The sequence below is a fragment of the Podarcis cretensis genome, assembly GCF_951804945.1.
Source record: "Podarcis cretensis genome assembly, chromosome: 4".
Classification (NCBI taxonomy): domain Eukaryota; kingdom Metazoa; phylum Chordata; class Lepidosauria; order Squamata; family Lacertidae; genus Podarcis; species Podarcis cretensis.
This window is the reverse complement of record NC_137173.1, coordinates 74470056-74490703: the sequence shown is the minus strand read 5'-3', so window position 1 is coordinate 74490703 and position 20648 is coordinate 74470056. Positions and strand designations below refer to the sequence as shown.

The 20648-nt window shown below is 40.7% G+C and overlaps 1 protein-coding gene across 2 annotated transcripts in view; it reads right to left on the bottom strand.

Annotated features, from left to right (window-relative positions):
* Nucleotides 1-1618: 1618 nt before the first annotated feature.
* The window catches only part of OCA2 (OCA2 melanosomal transmembrane protein), a 158381-nt gene continuing 139351 nt past the window's right edge, over nt 1619-20648 (bottom strand). For both annotated transcript variants that reach the window (XM_079972593.1, XM_079972592.1), the window contains exon 24: nt 1619-6068. In XM_079972593.1, the coding sequence (XP_079828719.1) occupies nt 5984-6068 (85 nt within the window). In that variant the 3' untranslated portion in view covers nt 1619-5983. The remainder of the gene's footprint in view (nt 6069-20648) is intronic.

The following is a 20648-nucleotide window of genomic DNA, read 5'->3' as shown; positions in this document are numbered from 1 at the left end:
GGTCCAGATGATATCCCCCACAAACTGCAAACTTTGGCCTGTCAGGTTTGTAGTGAAACCAGAGCTCCAGTAGCACAGGAAGCAACATACCAACACCTGATTAATGGAAGTCCCATTTGACACACACACACATACACACACACACGCACCAGCACTACTTCAAACTACTTACAGTTTCATGTTTGCTTCCACTGCTACCATTTCCAGGCAACTTGCTGAGAATATGTTTTCGCTGTTTTTGGTGTTATTTAGCACACTTTTCGTTCACTTTGTTCTTGTTGCTTCTCGGCACCATTTCCTTTCTTCTTTGCTGTCACTGCAAAGAAGAACTCTCAGTTGTTCTTACTGCCATTTGACTTCTGAACCATGTGATTTTCTTAACGGCCTCGCAGCGCTACATTTGCTACGATGTCACAGGTGCCCATAAAAAAAATATCTGTGCTATAGCCTTTAAACAGATGGTGTCAATGACGATCACTTAATAAAGGGGTTAGAAAGAGCAGGCCTCCAGTCAGTAACATCCACGCTTCTCCCCTTCTCAAAACCAAAGTGATCATTCTGTTCTGACCACACCAAATATTTGTTAGACATAGGTGGGCAGATGCTTGCCCAAATCTCACTCAAAGCCCACTGCCATTACTTGGGCTGTGCACTCTTCCATCATGAATCTCTGTATGTGTAGCTTCGGTTGTGGTGAGGGAGACCAGTGACCATTAGGTCCAGTCGTGGACAACTCTGGGGTTGCGGCACTCATCTCCCTTTACTGGCCGAGGGAACCGGCGTACAGCTTCTGGGTCATGTGGCCAGCATGACTAAGCCGCTTCTGGCGAACCAGAGCAGCACACGGAAATGCCATTTACCTTCCTGCTGGAGCGGTACCTATTTATCTACTTGCACTTTGATGTGCTTTCGAACTGCTAGGTTGGCAGGAGCAGGGACTGAGCAACGGGAGCTCACCCCATCGCAGGGATTCGAACCGCCAACCTTCTGATCGGCAAGTCCTAGGCTCTGTGGTTTAACCCACAGTGCCACCCACATTAGCCCTCACCAACCCAGACAAAATACATGCATAAATTTGTACCCATGTGCATATTGTGCTTTATGGATTTTTTGCATGAGCTACATAAAACAAAGGAGTACTTGTAAATCAATAAGCTACTTCAAACTTTGCTATTTTCATCAAGTGAATGTTGGGAGAGTTAATGCTGTTAAAATGATAGTTTCAGATATATTACATACACAGATATCGACAGACCATACAAATTGCCAGTAACCATTTAGAAGGATCCATATGATTTATAAAGCAGCTATACACACACAAATTGTTAATTCCACTCCCATGGCAAGTAGGAAAATTTGTTAACTGTTAAAAATGCTGGAATCCATCACATGCCAATCAGCCAGGCATATTAGTGTCTTCCCACCATAATGAAGTTCTTTGGGTGTCTTATTTGACAGCTGCTTTGCCCCGATGAGTTCCAGGGGGAAATCTGAGTAACTGTCAAGTGAAGTGCATTTTCCCTGAGTTTAACTGAAGTAGGATGACACAAATTGAGTTTTAACATTGTGGGATATAATAAGGCAATACAGAAGCCATGCTTGGAATGATCATCATGCCTGCTTTCAAAAATTATGTTTATTGAATGACACACATTTGAATGAGAAATTAATTTTCCAGTTGACTTGTTTCTTTCTCATCTTTTGAGCAAAAACAAAACAAAACCCAACAATCCCCAATATATTTGGTGTGGTGGTAACACAGAAATAAAGTCACACACATTTTGGAATATGCACCATGTATATTGTTATGCCAGACTATTTCATCTATAGTGATGAGGGAGGACATTTCTAGGATAACTACAAGGGATGTCAAAGGCAAATAGCTTCCATTTTCGTGAAAAGTATGTTGGTAGACGAGTTACATAGGTTACAATGAGAAACTAATGTATGTATTCAGCATGCCTCTTGAGCTTGTCAGACTAGCGTTTACCAGACTATTAAGCCCTCAGTAAAAAAAGAAAATATTCAGCATTTGTTTTATATAACTGTCTGTGTTTCATCCAGAGATCAATGTGGGGTTTTCTTTTTTAAAAAAGAAATGAACTAATAGTGATCTTATGGCCAGTAAGTATCAATGGGTTGGATTTGCTTTCCACAACCAAGAGTTCCTTTCATGTGCAAAAGGCTTCTACAGTAAAGGAACCCCACTGGCAGAACTGGGGAGTAGGCTAGTTCCATTTATTCCCCTGCCCCTTGCGGCCCTCTATTACTTCACTGAAATAAATCTGCTTCTGAAGGTTGAGAGACACTCCAGAACAATGGGAGGTGATGCTGGGGGGCAGTAGTGGCATATGGAAATGAAAATCAGTGAAAATGCTTCTCATGTCTCTATCCACCAGCATCCCAAGCAGAACTCCATTCAAATGATGCTGCAAACCAGTAAGTTTTGGTCCCTCTAATTACATGGAACAAGTAAAACCTCCCAAATTTAAAAATAAAATATTTTGGAGGTTGTCAATTCCAGTAAGCTATTTTTAATGGACAGGAAGAGGTGGTAACTTGCTATCTCAACCAATCAGAGAAATAAATGCAAGGACAAGCTCAAAAACTGAATGGAGACCCAAGCCAGCATGGTGTCTTACAGATATTTCAGACTACAACTTCCATCACCCCTGAGAATTGGCGGCTGGAGCTGATGGTGGCTGTAAACCAAAACATCTGGGGAGCACCATGCTGGCTACCCCTCCCATAATCAAGGGGCTTAACAGACAGTAATCTACTTGATTTCTTCGAGCAGCCATTGTGTGTGTGTTTGTCACAGCATGATAGTAAAAGATACCAAAGCATAGACAATTCATAATTTCACTGTTGAGGTAGTATCTCTTTTATAAAATGGTTTAATAACCAACAGATTGCAGTAGAATCCTTATTAAAAGAAATTATGTTTGCTAGTTCTTTACTCTTCATACACAGAGCTTTTCATCTCAGGGTGCCACATGTTGTGTACTTTGGATTTATCCTTAGGTAAAGGTAAAAAAGGTAAATGGCCTCTGGATGGTTAAGTCCTGTCAAAGGTGACTATGGGGTTGCAGCGCTCATCTCACTTTCAGGTCGAGGGAGCCGGCGTTTGTCCACAGACAGCTTTCTGGGTCATGTGGCCAGCATGACTAAACTGCTTCTGGTGCAACGGAACACTGTGGCGGAAACCAGAGTGCACGGAAACGCCATTTACCTTCCCACCGCAGTGATACCTATTTATCTGCTTGCACTGGCATGCTTTCGAACTGCTACGTTGGCAGGAGCTGGGACAGAGCTCACCTCGTCATGCAGATTCGAAGTTCCGACCTTCCGATTGGCAAGCCCAAGAGGCTCAGCGGTTTGGACCACAGCGCCACCTGCGTCCCCTCAATTTCTCCCTATCATACAGCTGTTAAAAGCCTCTGGGCACAGTCCAAAAGAGGACTAGGTGTATGTAGGACAAAACTACACATGCTGGATACTGTTTTATTGTAGTATTACAAAAAAGAACAGCAGCTTATCTCAGGATTGTCAGCTTACTCCTTCTTTGAATCGTGGCAGTTAGAAAAGGAGATGGCAAGCTTTTCCAAATATTGCGAAGTATTTACAAAAAGATGTTCTTTGATTCCAGATGCACTCATTCTCTCTATAGCTGCCCTGGTTCTATATTTGCAATCACATTACCTATAAGATTGCACTCAGGTAGTGGGAAATGATTCTGCCCTATTGCTGTTCTTCAACAGCACTGATTAGCAACACCAAAAGCAAGTATGTACATATCCTTGATTACTACCAAAAATACTGAAATCACTGTATCCCCCACATAGGTAAACAGTTCTGAAATTTACCTAACAGACTAATTTTTCCTCATTTAATTTATATAAACCCGTCTAAGTGTCGAATGATAATATTTCCCATGAAAATACTTAGTTGCAGATAACCATGAGCCAGATTAAAAGGGATTATTGTTTCCACTCCAAATCTTCCTTTGGATGTGTTTATTTTAAAACACAGACAATGATGTATAACTCATTATGCAGTTTGCCTATTTACTTATCTACTAAAGCAAACACTGGCTGAATATCAGGTGCTTTCATACAATTAGAGAATATATCGACAGGCAAATTGACAACCAAAAGAAAAACTACTGAACATAGCAAGTGAGGTTTTCATCTGTGAGTACATGCAGACCAAAGCAAACATAATTTTAGGATAAAAATATAGTCCCTTGTGAATACTCATATCTCAAAAAGCATTTATTTGGATATTAATTAGGGCTGAGCTAAAAAGGGACACCACTTTCACAAGGATCATTATCGGAATTGAAAGAAGTCTCCCTCTTTCTGCAGTTTCTGGTGAATCATTGCTAAGGGGCTGTAAAAGTGTTCATTTTCAAAGAATCACAGAGTTGGGCAGGACAGTAAAGGTCCAACCATCTGCTGATGCAGGACATATGTTCAAATTTCATTGTTAAAACCACCGCTTAAAAACTTACAATGGAGCCAAGTATACCATTTTCTGAGGAAGTCTGTTCCAGTATCCAAACAACTCATACTAACAGAGACTCTGGTTTTTGTTTTTTTAAAAAAATGTTTAGTAACAATATCCTCTCTTCATTTGAACCTACTGGTTTGGGGTTCTACCTTCTTGGTCAATAATTGTCTTTATTTAATTGTCTTTATTTAATATTATTATTGGTTACAGCAAATAGTCAAATCTGAATAACTACCTGGTATTCTGATGTCATTGTGCCCATTGTGTGGTCTCAAGTAAGAATGAAACTGGGGGGAACTCAAGTGGTTTATGTGCATGGAGAACAAGGTCTACTCATGCAATGGCACTTTCCCCCTTCTACTCCTCCTGTTCACCCCTTAAAACTGTTCTGGGGGGTTCCCCCAACACTCCAGAACAGATTTAGAAGGCATGGGAGGAAGGAGAGGCTGGAATCTCATTGCATGAGCTGACATTGTTCTGCACATGAAACAACTCTGTTGAATCCCACCAGGAGTTGTTTCCTTAAAAAGTCCACTGAAGTGGGAGCAAAGCAAAGGACCTCTGAGGAGTATCAGGCAAGCTTCCAATAATAATAATAATAATAATAATAATAATAATAATAATAGGATTAAAGATCTGGGAGGACTCATCCTCAGCAAAATCACTACTTTTGAGCTGAAAAATGAACCTAAAGAAATTTGGTTCCACCATAAGACCATTTGTGCATCTTAAATCACAATATTCTGCTCTATAAGCTGGTCAAAGAACATAAGCCCACAGTGACGTCAATTAAGGATGGAAGCACATTATCTAAAGGGTCATATGGTGCATTTTTTCCTCTGCTATACAATTTTAGACTGCAGGGGGGGATTCACATCTGAATGCTTCTTCATATATAAAACTAATAAGTAAGGATCTAACTCTTCGCTTTTTCTGTTGACACACTAGCTTCTATTCTGTATGGCATTCACACAATTCTTCCACCTTTAATCTAAAATGGTACAGCCCATCAAAATGTGCATTATGAGATGTTTTTGATTTTGTGTCTCAGCTGTTTAGCTGCCAGTTATTAAATACAGCTGTGGCCCAGAGCTTCCTGTGCATTAGACATGAGCACATATCTCTCTTGCATTCACAATGGTCCCTGTCAATATTTCAGCAGAGGTAGGCAATTCACACACACACACACACACACACACACACACAACAATGTGCACAGAAATTGGTTCTCTCAACTGAAATGAATGTGGGCATCATTTCCAAGTGGAGAAATTCCATATAGGCATCAGATGAATTCCCATGTTCATAACAGAAAGCTGGACAGGAGTAGCAGCATGAATGATTCCACTCCCCCCGCCCCCCCAAATAAAAGCTTTTTGTTTTCATACAGCCTTGTAAAAACGCAACAGAGGTTGGAAAAGAATGAAAAATGTCTTTTGGTCTTCAGTATATATAATCAATATATACATTCTTAGGTCCAACCCAATACAACGTGAGCAACAAGGAGATAGCACATTCCAATGATGCAGCTCATAATCATCATGGGAAAACCCAACCTGAAACAACAAGAAAAGATAATTGAAGAAACATCACTTTCTTGCTGAAATTCTAAATTAATTAATCAGCCACAAATACACATAGTAACTTTCAGACCCAAGGTATTATTAATTACACAATCAATATCCATTGTTAGCCAGAGTAAACTCATTGAAATCAATGTAGTAGATAAAATCCATTGGTTCAACTGATTTACTCTGGGTTTGACTCAATGAGGTATCACCTATAGTTTCTAAAAATGCTGAACAAGAAGGCAATGCACATTTCACATTAAATCTAAAGAAGAGGAGGATCCATGACTCCTTCACAGAGTTTTACAGATGCAAGAGTCATTCATACATCTACAATCCATCAAATCTCTCTAAAACTACAAATTGGCAAAACATAGCCATTGAAAACAATGTCCTGGGAATTAGACTCATCTAAAGTACCATTGATTTCAAGGGTCTTAGCCTTAGCAAACTTGCGCTGGATTGTGGCAGTAATTTGGAACGCTGTAACTCGTAGATTTCATTTAGATGTCACCAAGGCATATACTAGGTTTACCGGTGTTCCTCAAGAGAAGAATTCTAGAACTGCCAAACTGTCTCTTTGGTTTTGCCAGTTTATGCAGAAAAGGCAAAAAACCCCGTAAAAATGGAATTAGCCATCAGCATTATAGTACACAAATTATTATATATTCTTGAAATTTGTATGTCTCTTCCAGTCCTTTACAATGTCAAGCAGACATAAAGCACTCATTTCCATTAAAAGAGCTGAGAAAAATTGTGGGGGAGACCTAGACTCAAGGAATAGTACATGAAATTTAATCACTTTAGTTTTCCAAGCTATCATCATCAGTTTCTGTTTCTTCTGCTGCATCACATTTATCCAAGACTTCTAAAAGATTTGCCCAGATTGAAATATGTTTCTCCACACCAGCTGTGGGGAACCTTTGGTCCTCCAAAGGCTGCTGAACTAAAGCTCCTGTCATCCTTGGTCAATGACCATTCTTACTGGAGCTGACGCAAAGTCATAGTTCAGCAACATCTGGAGAGCCAAAGTTTCCCCAGCTCTAATCTACCCTTCCACGTGTCAGATTATTTCTTGATTTGGTGTCTTCCCAAACAGACTACTTTCTTTCACATGCTGCAGAAGATGGAGGAATTTGAAATGGGGGGAAAGCAAGGGGACTTAAAGGATGTATTGCATACCCTCCAACATTTCTCCAATGAAAATAGGGATGTCCCATTCCATAATGATAATGTTACTGTTTATACCCCACACATCTTATTGGGTTGCCCCAGCCACTCTGGGCAGCTTCCAACATATATAAAAAACATAATAAAACATTTAAAAAAAACCCTTCTCTGTACAGGACTTCCTTCAGATGGGTCAGATAACTCCATACCCTCCAATATTTCTCCAATGAAAATAGGGACATCCTAAGGAAAAGTGGGACATTCCAGGATGAAATCAGAAACCGGGACGGCTTCTCCAAATCAGGGATGTCCCTGGAAAATAGGGAAACTTGGAGGGTCTGGTGTTGTACAAAGGCCTCGTCACCATGTTGCAAGAGAGATATGCTTTTAAAATTTGTACAGGGCTTATTAGGAGTGACTGGAACAAACAGATAAAGTCTGGAAAGATGATCATATTGAATCCTGCTGCCTTTTGTTTCATTGATAATATTCCACTCTGAGAGACCTTTATGTATTTTTAGACCATAAAGTGATCCTAGGATATTTGCCTTTCATGACAAAGAATAAAAATTTATAGCCTTCAGGCCTCTGAGGTTTGATTAATTTAGTTTTAAGAGGAAAGCTATATAAAAATGGCATGCATCATTTTAACTCTGGAAAATGTATTTTAATTATGTGTGTGTGGATATTGGCATCTAAGTAGTGTATAAGTTAAATTATAATAATGTGACACTAATTTGTTTCTCATAATTTGAATTAATTACATAAACTTCAAGTAATTTTAATGAGAATAAAGTTGCTCGTCACCTGATTTAATCATTAAGCAGCTTCATCTTTTTATGCCTTTTTATTGCTAAGTACAGTTTTTGCACTTTTTTATTCAGTTGAAACATGTAGTGATTTTTAAGTAGAAAGTCCTTACATTTCCTTATCTCACAGGTCACTTCCTGGCTTCCAAATGGTAATCTGCTTTATCTTTTCACAAAATTATGACTAAAATAATGCAATTATTAAACACCATTTTCAAATGTGAGAGAGGTGGCTGTATGGAGCTAAAGATTAATTAAATGGTTACATCTGACTACTTTTCACACAAGAAAAATTACTGCCGTCTATCGCATAGCCTACATTTTTTTCTAAAGCATGCTTTCTTCTTTTTAACCAAATGAGACGAAAGGAAAATCGAACAAAAAGGCAAACCACAGCCATTTAAAGACATTCAAATAAAGCAATGTACATTGAGAGGGAGGATGTAAATGTATTGGCGGTTGTGGCACGAATTCTTTTTCTTATGATGCCTTGCCTTGATATACAAGCAATTGTATCATTTGAGGATGGGACAAAAAAATATATATTTGGATCTGCAAGCGCATGCACCTAGATCAGGGATGCAGAAGCTGCGAACCTTCATATGTTGTTGGAAGGTCCAATTCCCAAGGAACCCGTCAGCATGAACAATGGTCAGGGATGATGTGAGCTGTATCCCAACAACAAATGGCAGGGTGAAGGGTTCACCATCCCCACTGTCTGCTTGTTCTCCATCCTCCGACATCCACTTGCTATCCCCTGATGCTTTAACCATTGATACTAGTCTTTGAATTTATGCTGCCACAAAGTTGGGACCTCAGACCTGTATATGTGTCCTTCTACCAAACCCAAACGTACCTGACAACCTGAGGATCTCCAGGGTAGTGTTTAGACATGTGCGCATCCTCAGTGGCTTCGGCTGAGCCTCACCACTGGTACATCTAATCCAGGAGCAACCAACATGGTACCCTCTTGATGTTGCTGGATTAACAGCTCCCATCATCCCTAACCGTTGGCCATGCTAGCTGAAGCTAATGGAAGATGTAGAGTAGACCAACAGTATCTAGATGACACCACTCCACTATTCTTAATTCACATCAGCTTTCCAAGGAATCAGGCAGAGACCTTCTCTTGGGATGCACTACTTGGAAAATATCACAGGGATTGAATCTAGGCTTTTACCCTGAGCCATGGGTCCTCTGACATACAATATATGTCTGCAGCCCAATAGCAACAAACCACTGCTGCTGTATTTTGAGGATAAGACTTTATGCTAAATATATCATTCCTTGAAGTCCAACCAATTTCCTGGACAGAGACTGAAACAGCACAGAATTCTTCAGATTACTTTTTAATGTGTGCCATAACTCACCTAAAAGTTGGACAGGGGGGAAAGAGACAGAGTCCGTTCATTGTATATCACTGTTTTGTTCATAGTTTATGTTTTATCTCTCTCTCTCTCTCTCTCTCACACACACACACACACACACACACACACACACTGTCTGGTGCGAGAGATTCTTCAAGAAATTTTACTAGGTAGCTATCTGCAAAAAGCAGCTATATACATGTTGAATACTCCTAAAATCTACATTATCTACTAAAACTTAAATGATTCTGTATCAGCAGACTATACTTTACAACTTATGGCCTGGATCCTAAGATAAATTAACTTAAGCAAATTCATAGAAGGAAAGTTTCCAGTTCTTCCTCTCCCTCTCTGCAAGTCACCTATGGCTGCTGAAAAAAACTAGCCTGGGGTTTCAGGGCCCCTTGCAAAGAACATGAGATGGGCCTCAGAGGTTGTTGTGAAAGAGGAAGAAACAGAGAGCTTTCTTTTTTGTGCAGCATAAAATTAAGTTTACGTGCAACATAAACAAGCAAGCATTATACATATATGCACTGTAAATGACCAAGATAGCCTATGTGCATGTGCTTTCAGATCCAAATTTCAAGCCATTGTGGCGCCATTGTCTTGGCAACAACAACCGCAAACAGGAAAAGCAAACATAGGCTTGGGTCCTCAGACAAAGGTTTTCCATCCCATCCTCCTCCTTGTTCTGCTGGAATTCTCCTCTCTGGAGAAGCAAGCCCTCGACAATGTGGATGAGGCTACCAAGCATAGAAGGAATGATCCCAAATGAGACTTGGAATATGTAGTGTTGGCCACCCACAGCTTTAAAGGGTGAGTTGACAAATTAACGAAGGATGAGGCTATAAACCCTAACCCTAACCCTAACTCCTAGTCATGATGGCTATGTTACCTCCAGAATCAGATGCACTATGTCTCTGATTACCAGTTGGTAGGGATCTGCTAATAGGGAGGCTGCTTTTGGTGCTTATGGCCTTCCCATGGGCATCTATGGGATGTGGGCATCTATGATCTGAAAGCAGGATGCTGGACTGAACTGGCTTCTGATCTGATTCAGAAGGGCTCTTTGTATGTTCTAATTTTCTTATCTCATATATCAAATTGTAGTACGAATCATAGAGATATCTCATAAAACACCTCTTTCCAACAACATACAGACAGACCACCCCACCCCTACATTTTAGAGATGTCCAGAACATCCACTAAATTTTGGGCAGCTGTTTTGCTAAATTTGCTTTGTGATCCTTAATGCCATGTCAAAATTGCGGTGGATTCCAGATAGCCTAGATCTGCATGAGAATTACTGAGTGCTTACCTACCAGTAATCATACATGGCAGTCACCAAGGATCTGAAAACACTGAATAAAACCTATAATCCTATTTTGCTCTGATTGCTAAAATTACAAGAATTACTTCTGGATTTCTGTCTCTTGAGTCTGTGCCCAGATTTTTACATTTAGCTGTTGTTAGGAATAACCCAAACATCAGGGGTGGGGGTGGAAGAATAGACCTCAAGAAAGACAAATTAAAAGCTAGGTTTTGCTCTTCAAATTTGGAAAATCCTGCCGGATTTATTTTGTTGAAATCTGCACTCATTTTTTCAAACAAAATATGTGCTAAACATTATACTGACCTTCTAGAGAAAGTACAGCTGCCAGATGCTTCCTATTAAGACAGTAAACTTTTGGGCCTCATAACATCATGCACACATTTTGTTACCCAGAAAGCATTATCTCTTCCACTATCCTTTTCCACAGATAGCTTTCTGATTCCTCATGAAGGCATTTCCCATTGCATGCTGTCAGGTATCTAGTCTTGAACTTTGGTTCCTATCAAATTGCCACCAGTTTCCTACCAGAAGTGGTAAGGAATAACTTTTTTCACCTGCTTCATCTAATTTGTATATTAGCTTTCTCCAACCTGATGGTAGCATCATCATTATCATATAGAAGCGGTCACCAGCATGGTGCCCAGGTGAACAATGATGCAACGATGGATGCCCTTCAGCTCTTCTCTTAGAGCAGGGGTGCCCGAACTTTTTTCAAAGAGGGCCAGATTTGATGAAGTGAACATGCGTGAATCCTTTTGGGGGGATTTTACCCCAGGAAATAAACTGCCACAGGGGCAGGATTAAACCAACCGGCGGACTTTGGGCATGCCTGCCTTAGAGCAAAGCAAGGCCTCTGAGACAAACATACCCTCACCGTCCCATTGGTCATGAGATGGTGAGCATGATTATTTTCTCTCTTAAGAAGTACATAGAGCTAAAGGAGGAAGTTGGAAGGAGGACTTACTCTTTCAGCTCTAGGCCTATGTGCTTTCAGAGTATCAGATTAATTCTCCTGGATCTGACTTTTACTCAGATTGCTTGGAAAAGCTGTGTGTGTGTGTGCACATGCAAGCACACGGGCATGCACATTCTCTTTTTGTGTCTTGCAAGGCAGACCGATCTAGGGAGAGGGAAGATAAGTGACCAGAGTAGGTAGTGCCCATGGTACTTACTCAAAAATCCAAATGTGTCCACAGGCCTAAAAACGTTGGTGACCTGAAGGAGTGTCTCCACCCCCATCGTTCAGCTGTGACACTGAGGTCCAGCTCTGAGGGCCTTCTGGAGGTTCCCTCACTGCAAGAAGTGAGATTACAGGGAACCAGGCAGAGGGCCTTCTAGGTAGTGGCACCTGCCCTGTGGAACGCCCTCCCATAAGATGTCAAGGAAATAAACAACTATCTGACTTTTAGAAGACATCTGAAGGCAGCCCTGTTTAGGGAAGCTTTTAATGTTTGATGTTTTATCACATTATTATTATTATTATTATTATTATTATTATTATTCTGTTGGGAGTTGCCTAAAGTAGCTAAGGAACCACAGCCAGATGGGTGGAGTATAAAGATATTATTATTATTATTATTATTATTATTATTATTATTATTATCTAAAGTCCTAATGCACTTTTCATCCACCAGACAAGGGAGGGAAATGCAACCCTAAAAAATACAGTCATACACTGAAAGTGATCATACACTAAAATTAAAAAAACCACCCCTCTTCACTATGCCATTAAGACCACCAATTGAACAGTTATGTAAAAAATCACCAAGCTCCAAATAACAAAATTAACTGTCAATAAAATTAGCAGCATACTGCCTGGGTGTTGAGCTTTCATCCTTAAAGATGTTGCTAAAGCAGAACTCCCATATTCTCTGGCAGTACTGCCATGCTGGCAGGGGCTGATGAGACCTGCAGGCTAAGATATATAGAGGTTATCAGTTGGGGAAGGTTGTAGATTGTGACTTCCCTTATGCACAGCAATGCTTTTGTAACCAAAAGGATTGATTACTACATTGTGCTCTCCTGTCTTGGATGCCGAAGACAAGCTACAGCTGGTGCAAAGCACAGCAACTCACCCCTTAAGAAGAATAGGGAGATAGGAACAGGTGTACTCTAGGTATGCTGCAAGGAATTTGCAGTTAGCTTCGGGTACTATTTGAAATATTTGTTTCATCCTTTGAACCTCTATGCAGCCTGAGCACAGCGTAGTCCAGGGACTGCATGTTCCAGCATGAGATTTTAAGAACTTCAAAGGAGGACCCGCTTTGATTTCCTTTCATCAAAGTGGTTAAATCTGCTGCGGTGTGAAGCAGGGCCCAATTCTAGCTCTTTGGAATAATATGCTGCCCGAAGATATCTACCTCTGCCTCAGCTTTTCTTTGTTTAGGAAATGTCATAAGGGCTAATCAATGTGTGTCACTAAATGTTACTGCATTTAACATGCACATTTTCCAAACAAATATAGTTGTTGAAGCAGGATCAGAACCACAGTAGGCAGGAAGGGGGAAATGAGCACTTTCCTCCTTACTATGATTCCAGTGGAAATTCTTTCATCTTGCCACCACCCCACAACACTGATTATTTCTGGTGGGTAAGTTCTTATTGGCATCCATGTGAAAGGAGGGCAGTTTTTGTCAGGACAGTGGCAAGGGGAAAAGGTCAAGCTTTCCCTCCTTAGACACCAGGGGCCCAGTCCAGTACTGAGCCGTAGTCAATGCTATTTTTAAAAAAATATTCACATTAAATTCCAGTGTAGTGTCATGGTTAGAGGTTTATGAACACTCATAACCCTCTTGAGCCCAGCCCAATTATTATTTTTCTTCTCTTCCGCTCCCTCCCACCACTAACTCCTTGCAATGGAGGTTAATTGGGAAAGGGGAGAAGGAAATGGACAAGGAAATGCCCTCCGGAAAGGGTTCGTCCACACTTCAATTGGCATGGGTCTCACAGGCTTTCTGCTTCTCCTGTGCGTACTATCAATCAATAGATTTTAATTGTTTATAGCCAATGGCCATCACAATACATTATCAGCCCACATCACACAACTAGAGAATGAAAGGCATTACATGCATTGCGTGTGCTTACTAGGCATGGGTCTGATCTGAGCAGTTTTCCATTTGCCACGCTGCTTTCCCCAGGAAAACCCACTCTGTACCCCTGAATCTGTGCAGAAAACCCAATTAACGTTTGCTCCAATTCAGCGATAAAGAGTGGGTTTTCCCAAAGCAGTGTGATAAGCAGAAGTGTGGATGAGCCCACCATCTATGCTTGCAAGCTGCGTGCACAGTAATAATAATAATAATAATAATATTTCTAAGGCACTCTTGGCCACCTGAAGATTCAAGGCTTTCCCTTGCCACATGCAGGGGACCAGGCAAAGCTGGAGACTTCCAAGCCAGCTCAGGACACCTGGTAACACTATTCACAATGATTTGAAAGCTCTTAAAAGTTTCACAAAGAATTAAAAAAAAATGTAGTTCATGCAATTCAGAAATCAAACATAGTACAAGAGCACCAAGTTAAAGCATGAAGAAACTCACAGTATGTGCAACTTCAAAAGCAAGCAAGCAAAAAAAAGAGAAGACGATGATGAAATGGCAACTGCAGCTGGGGAATCAAATGACCTTAGTGTGAAATTAAAATCTGCAGTCCCCATACAAAATAAATGAATCCAGCTGATAACGATGAAGTTAAAAATTAAGGCGCAGCAAGTTGTGATTCAAACGTGCACAAAGCAACAAGAATTTGATAGCACAGACTATAATTCAACGGAATGCCATTGGTCATCCGAATTAATTTATTATACGTTTTCAGAGAAGTGTAGATAATTCACCAAATAAAAACCCAACGCTGTGATGGATAATGATTTCATACTGCAAGTTTGAATGTTATAGAACAGTTTTAGAAGAATGTTGAATGTAGTATCAACTAAACCTAGTCTCAATTGCTTAGAGGTTTTCCAAAGGACATTGCTCGACTTATTAACTGGCTTATTTACACCAGATGGCGCGCACTAATACATTTTGACCACTACACCATCCTGGCACTACTGTTATTTATTTTACTCTCAATATGTTTGGTTAGGAGAGTCACTGGCAGTTATTGTGGGCAATGCTGAGCATATGTGGTCTGATTTGGTAAAGGGCATCTTCCCACATCCCTATGTAACAGAACGGCCAGAAATGGGGGGTCCTTACAGCATGCAGTGGGCTGTCCTTAACATACATCTCCTCTCCTGGTATGTCTCACAGAGGAACTTACGGTCTTCAAACAAAAACATCTTGGAGGTCCCAGGCCACAGAGAGGTTAGTCTGGCCTCAATGAGAGCCAGGGCTTTTTCAGCTGTGGCTCCGATCTGGTGGAACGCTCTGTCTCAAGAGACTAGGGCCCTGCGGGACTTGACATCTTTCCACAGGGCCTGCAAGACAGAGCTGTTCCACCAGGCCTTTGGCCAGGGCACAGCCTGACTCCCTCATTTGGCAATCCTCACAGAACTCTAGCCCAGTGGTTGCCATTGATCTGATTTGAATTAATTTTATAATGAAATGATAATGAATATGAAAATGATAATGAAATGATTGTAGAATGTTGTATTATTTTATTGTTGTTAGCTGCCCTGAGCCCGGCTTCGGCTGGGGAGGGTGGGATATAAATAAAATATATATATTATTATTACACAGGCCTAATAAGTTCACAGCTACTGCATTTTGAGGGTACTAATTCATGTTATGTCATATATCACACTTCAGCATCCCACCAATCTCCTAGACACAGTCTGAAACAGTGCAGAATTTTTCAGATTTATCTTAAATGTGATGTCGTAGCTCACCTGAAAACTATGGTGAAGAAAACCCAAGCTGTTGCAGCCATTGGTTATATTTTCCATCACACACGGCTTTAGGGATTCTTCAAGCAATTTTACCAGGCAGCTATCTGCCATAAGTAGCTTTTCCAGAGTTTCAATATTGTGGAAATCTACTGAGTCCTCTAAAACTAAGATTGCTCTACATCTACTTGTTTCTAGTACTTCATTCAGCTGAGTGCACTTAAAAGACTATATTTTTCTTGCTCCAAAGGAAAAGAAAAACAACCCAAGAAGGGGGCAATACTACTGGAACATGTTGCGGCTCAAAAATGAACTGCCAGAAGCCTAGAAATACATAGTGAAGACAGATATTTAATACTTAAGCAGTCAATTGTGCATGCCTACCTATACTTGCAAATGCCTAGAGGCAATTTTATATACCATATGCTAGTGTATCAGAGCAGGTCAAGGACTTTTTTTAGTTAGTGGATTTTCCAGCTGTTCCTTTTGATGCCACACATTACTCAATAAGTCTGCGGCAACTTTCTCAGGATACACACAAACTTGAAATAACACATTTAAATTCCCATACGTACAGCAAGGACTCCTTCATGTGTGCTGCAACTCTGCAGAAATAGCCTAAAATGTACCCCAAAATCACCAGCAGCAGCAACCTATACACCAGAAACACAAACACAGGGACCAAATCTTGCAACAAACCCACATGCCAACTCTGTCCCCCATATCCACTCAGGCATCAACAGGACCTAACAGCATCAGCCAGAATATCAAGGGTCTCGTTTCCTGTTTTGGTTACTAAGAATAGTATATCTGAGCCATCAAATACCTGGGTGTTTTTAAATTCCTCCTGGAAGTTCATGATGAGGGAGACAGATGCAACAGCATTCCACAAACAGGGGATTGCTCCCAAGAAGGCTCTGTCATTGCTCAGTGTCAACCTGGCAGCACCCAGTGGTGGCCTCCCTCACTGATCACAGGAAGCTGAGATGGCTGATACAGGGGAGAGGCGTTCTTCAGATTATTTTGGTCCCAACCTGCTTTGGCTTTGTACGCTAATACTGGTGGTCTATGCTAGTGTCTCCATCATTCACTTTCAGGAAGAAAATGTTCTTGTTTACACAAACACCTGGTGACTGAAGATTATCATTCCTGGCAACCTCAAGATCATTGAATGGTGTTTTTAAGTGTAACAGTTTTTAGATGTTTTTAGGAAGTTTTGACTGTTTAGAATGCTTAGTTTTGCTTTTTTGTTTTTAAAGTGGGGATCACTTTAAGGAGATTGGACAGAGTATAAATTAGATAGATAGATAGATAGATAGATAGATAGAGTGGTGCCCCGCAAGACGAATGCCTCGCAAGATGGAAAACTCGCTAAACGAAAGAGTTTTCTGTTTTGGAGGTGCTTCGCAAAACGAATTTCCTATGGGCTTGCTTCGCAAGACGAAAATGTCTTGCGAGTTCCTGCGGGGTTTTTCCTTTCCCCCCCCCTTTTTCTAAGCTGCTAAGCCGCTTATCTGCTAAGCCGCTAAGCCGCTAAAAGCCGCTAAACCGCTAATAGCACTAATCCGCTAAGCCGTCAATGGGCTTGCTTCGGAAGACGAAAAAACCGCTAGACGAAGAGAATTGCGGAACGGATTCTTTTCGTCTTGCGAGGCACCACTGTAGATAGATAGATAGACAGATAGGCAGACAGACCGCCTTGAATTGGGCCCAGGAACTCACTGGCAGCCAATGCAGCATTTTCAGGATTCACCAACCTAGCAACCTCATTTTGTGCTAACACCAGCTTCCAGGTTGTATCTTGTTTTTCTTTAACTAATTTAATAAGGATTTCTTTTCTGGGGCCAAGAACATAGATTTTGATTTATTGGCTGAAATAAACTGTTTTGATTTTCTAAGGGGATTATTACTAGGAAGAGTTTTTAACTTATTTGTATGCTACTAAATCTTAGGACTAAATCTGTCCTTGAGTTTTACATCATTTTCAAGTATCAATTACAAAATATCATGAATAATATAACTTTAAGATACACCAGAGGGAAATAGTTTCTAGTATGATTCAGGGGAAAGGCATGTTTTTCTTGCTGCTCAAGATTTCATCATTATGTTTTACAAGATGATCTCTTAAAAGTACCTTTGCAAGCCTCCCCAAAGCTATTTTCCCTCTCTCTTTTCATGCAAGCTGATTTGTTTTTTCACAGCAAGCTAAGGCAACTTTGGCTTTCACAAAAACATAAACTGACAGGGCTTCCAACATTTCCCTTGTTTATTAGGCATGGTTGTGTGCTTCTAATGCTTTCCTAATAACAACATAACTCTATACAAACTCAGTGTGATTTATGTAATTATTATTTTGACACATGACAGCTATTATACGTATGGGTGAAGCTTTGTCTGTGGAAGGAATTTCTAAATCCGAACTGGAAAGGTATGAAAAGAATGTTTGAATTAAGATGTTATCACATAAGCGCTCAGTGTCTTTAAAGCTTTGCAGATTAATGTAGTATCTGTGTGAACACTGAAAGAAAAGAACTTAAGATTTCATGTACATTCTGGGAGGGCACTTTAACAGCAGTTGATGTGACTTGCTTTGTGAGGGCTGGAAAATGCTTTGTGGGGGCTGGAGAATACTCCACAAGTTTACCTTGTTCAAAATCCTACCTGGTACATCTCAACCCAAAAAGGCCCAAATATCAAAGACATGGGGGTTTAGTCTCATCTTGTAATGTTTTGCAATTAAGTAGACAATGGACCAAGAGAGTGAAAGGAAAGAGACTAAAACCTCAGCAAAAGCAGCCAAAGATTACCTGGATCCCAGCCATCTTTCCGATGCAGCTGCTCAATATACAAGACCTCTTTTTAACAAGGCAGGCAATTCTGCATCAATTCACTGAAGTGCAAGTTCCACAGATGACAGCAGGACCCTCCCCATGATTATTTTAGTAGTTTGGTGGAAACAGGGAAAGTGTTGTTGTTGTTTTTAAGTGATTCATGGGATTAAATAATACAGGGAAACCATGATGAGCAATAACGAAAGGCTGGCTTAGGAGAGGAAATCTTATATAGAGTGGCAGCAATTTTTTGGCTAGTAAAATGAGGGCTGTGAAGAAATAGCAGGTGCCAACTGACCGACTGGAAGTTCTCGTGACTTTGCGACTTGCCATGGAATGAGACCGTAAACTACGTAGAGCAAGTCCTGGCCTGCAACTTTTAATAGAACAGATACTGTCAAGGATGCCTCCTGGTTATGAAGAAAATCTGAAGAATATTCCCTGTGGTTGAGCCAAACCCAGCGTAGCTAATGCAGAGCTTCCCAGATACTGTTGGGACTACAACACTGAGCATGGCCAATGCACAGGGATGATGGGAGTTGTAGTCCACAACTTCTGGGGGGCTCCACAATGACAACAATTTCTCTAGATGCTAAGAACTGCCTATATCATAGCAATAATATGTTTATGCTAAGGGCAAAGCAACAGAGACAACACAATAATGTAGGAATGGATTTTGACAGTAGAAGTGGATATATTGTTTAGTAACTTTAGTTATGGGACGTGGGTGGCACTGTGGGTTAAACCACAGAGCCTAGGACTTGCCAATCAGAAGGTCGGCAGTTCGAATCCCCACGACGGGGTGAGCTCCCGTTGCTCGGTCCCTGCTCCTGCCAACCAAACAGTTCAAAAGCACCACAAAGTGCAAGTAGAGGTACCGCTCCGGCAGGAAGGTAAACGGCGTTTCCGTGCGCTGCTCTGGTTTGCCAGAAGCGGCTTAGTTATGCTGGCCACATGACCCAGAAGCTGTACACTGGCTCCCTCGGCCAATAAAGCGAGATGAGCGCCGCAACCCCAGAGTCGGGGTGCCTTTACCTTTTTAACTTTAGTTATTATCTTTCATTGCTCACATTGGTGAGATCAGGAGAGTACCATCCTTTGCAGGTTAAACTTGGAAGCTAAGAAAAGGTTGATTAACCTTCTAGGAACAATAATCCAGGATGCTTTAAAGTACTGTAGACTGGATTTTCCTGGTATTACCCTTTCCCCCCCTCCCCCCACAAAAATACAGTAATGCACAAATTGTTTTGTGAAGAAACAAAAGTAGTATTTACTTACATAATCTAGGCATGGAAGCAGCAATTACAGTAGCAAAATGAAGGCAGGTTTATAATTTCTATCTAAGGTACTAATTACAAAATGCAACTTCAGAAATGGTGTCTGAGACTCAGAGCTCAGACATTCCCATGTGGTCGGCTGGAAAGCATAATAAAGAAAGAGGAGAGTGCCCAGGCAAGAAGGAAGTGTTACAGCTTCCTGCCAAGACAGACAAAGGAAATGATTTCACAGAATTCTCTCTAGCAAATTTACAGGAAAGCTCTGTGAGCCTCAGCTTCTTCGTGTGCCTATCTGGAAAACACGAATTGTTGGTTTGACTGCAATAATGTCCCACAAATTAAACAAATAACTTCTGGATGTTTCAAATCAAAGTGCTTGTCTGCCTAGTTCCTCTGTTCCCAAGCACATATCAGCCCCTTACATCATGGGCCCCTTGTACAGAAGCCCTTGAAATTACAAAATCTAAAACTGTGTGAAGCAGGAATTGAATTTAACATCAAACCAGCAGTGCAGAAGCGGCTGTACTAAGATATTGATTTTATATTTAATTTATTTTAAACTTCTGTGGATTTTATTTCTAAATTGAATTCCTCCAACAGAATAGTTGCAGCACTTAGCTCCAAGGTACAGTTGCCAGATCAAATGGGGTTTTTTAGTGGGGGGGGGAGGAAAAGACACAGTGTGATTATTCTCTTTCTTCTGTTGAGAACTGTAGAGTTGGGACATTCTGAAGTGACTAGAATTTATCACACTGTAGAAAGCCATGCTATTTGAAAAGAGGCAAGTCTTCCTTAGGATGGTGTGTGTAATATATTTAACAACAAGTTTCACAAATTTCTGAGGTTTGAGCAAATCCTGTACATACATCACAGTGCAGGAACTCTTTAAGTGTACCTCTAAAACCAATGTTTGTTTAGGAAACAGTTAATCCTATACACGGCTGAAAATAGAAACA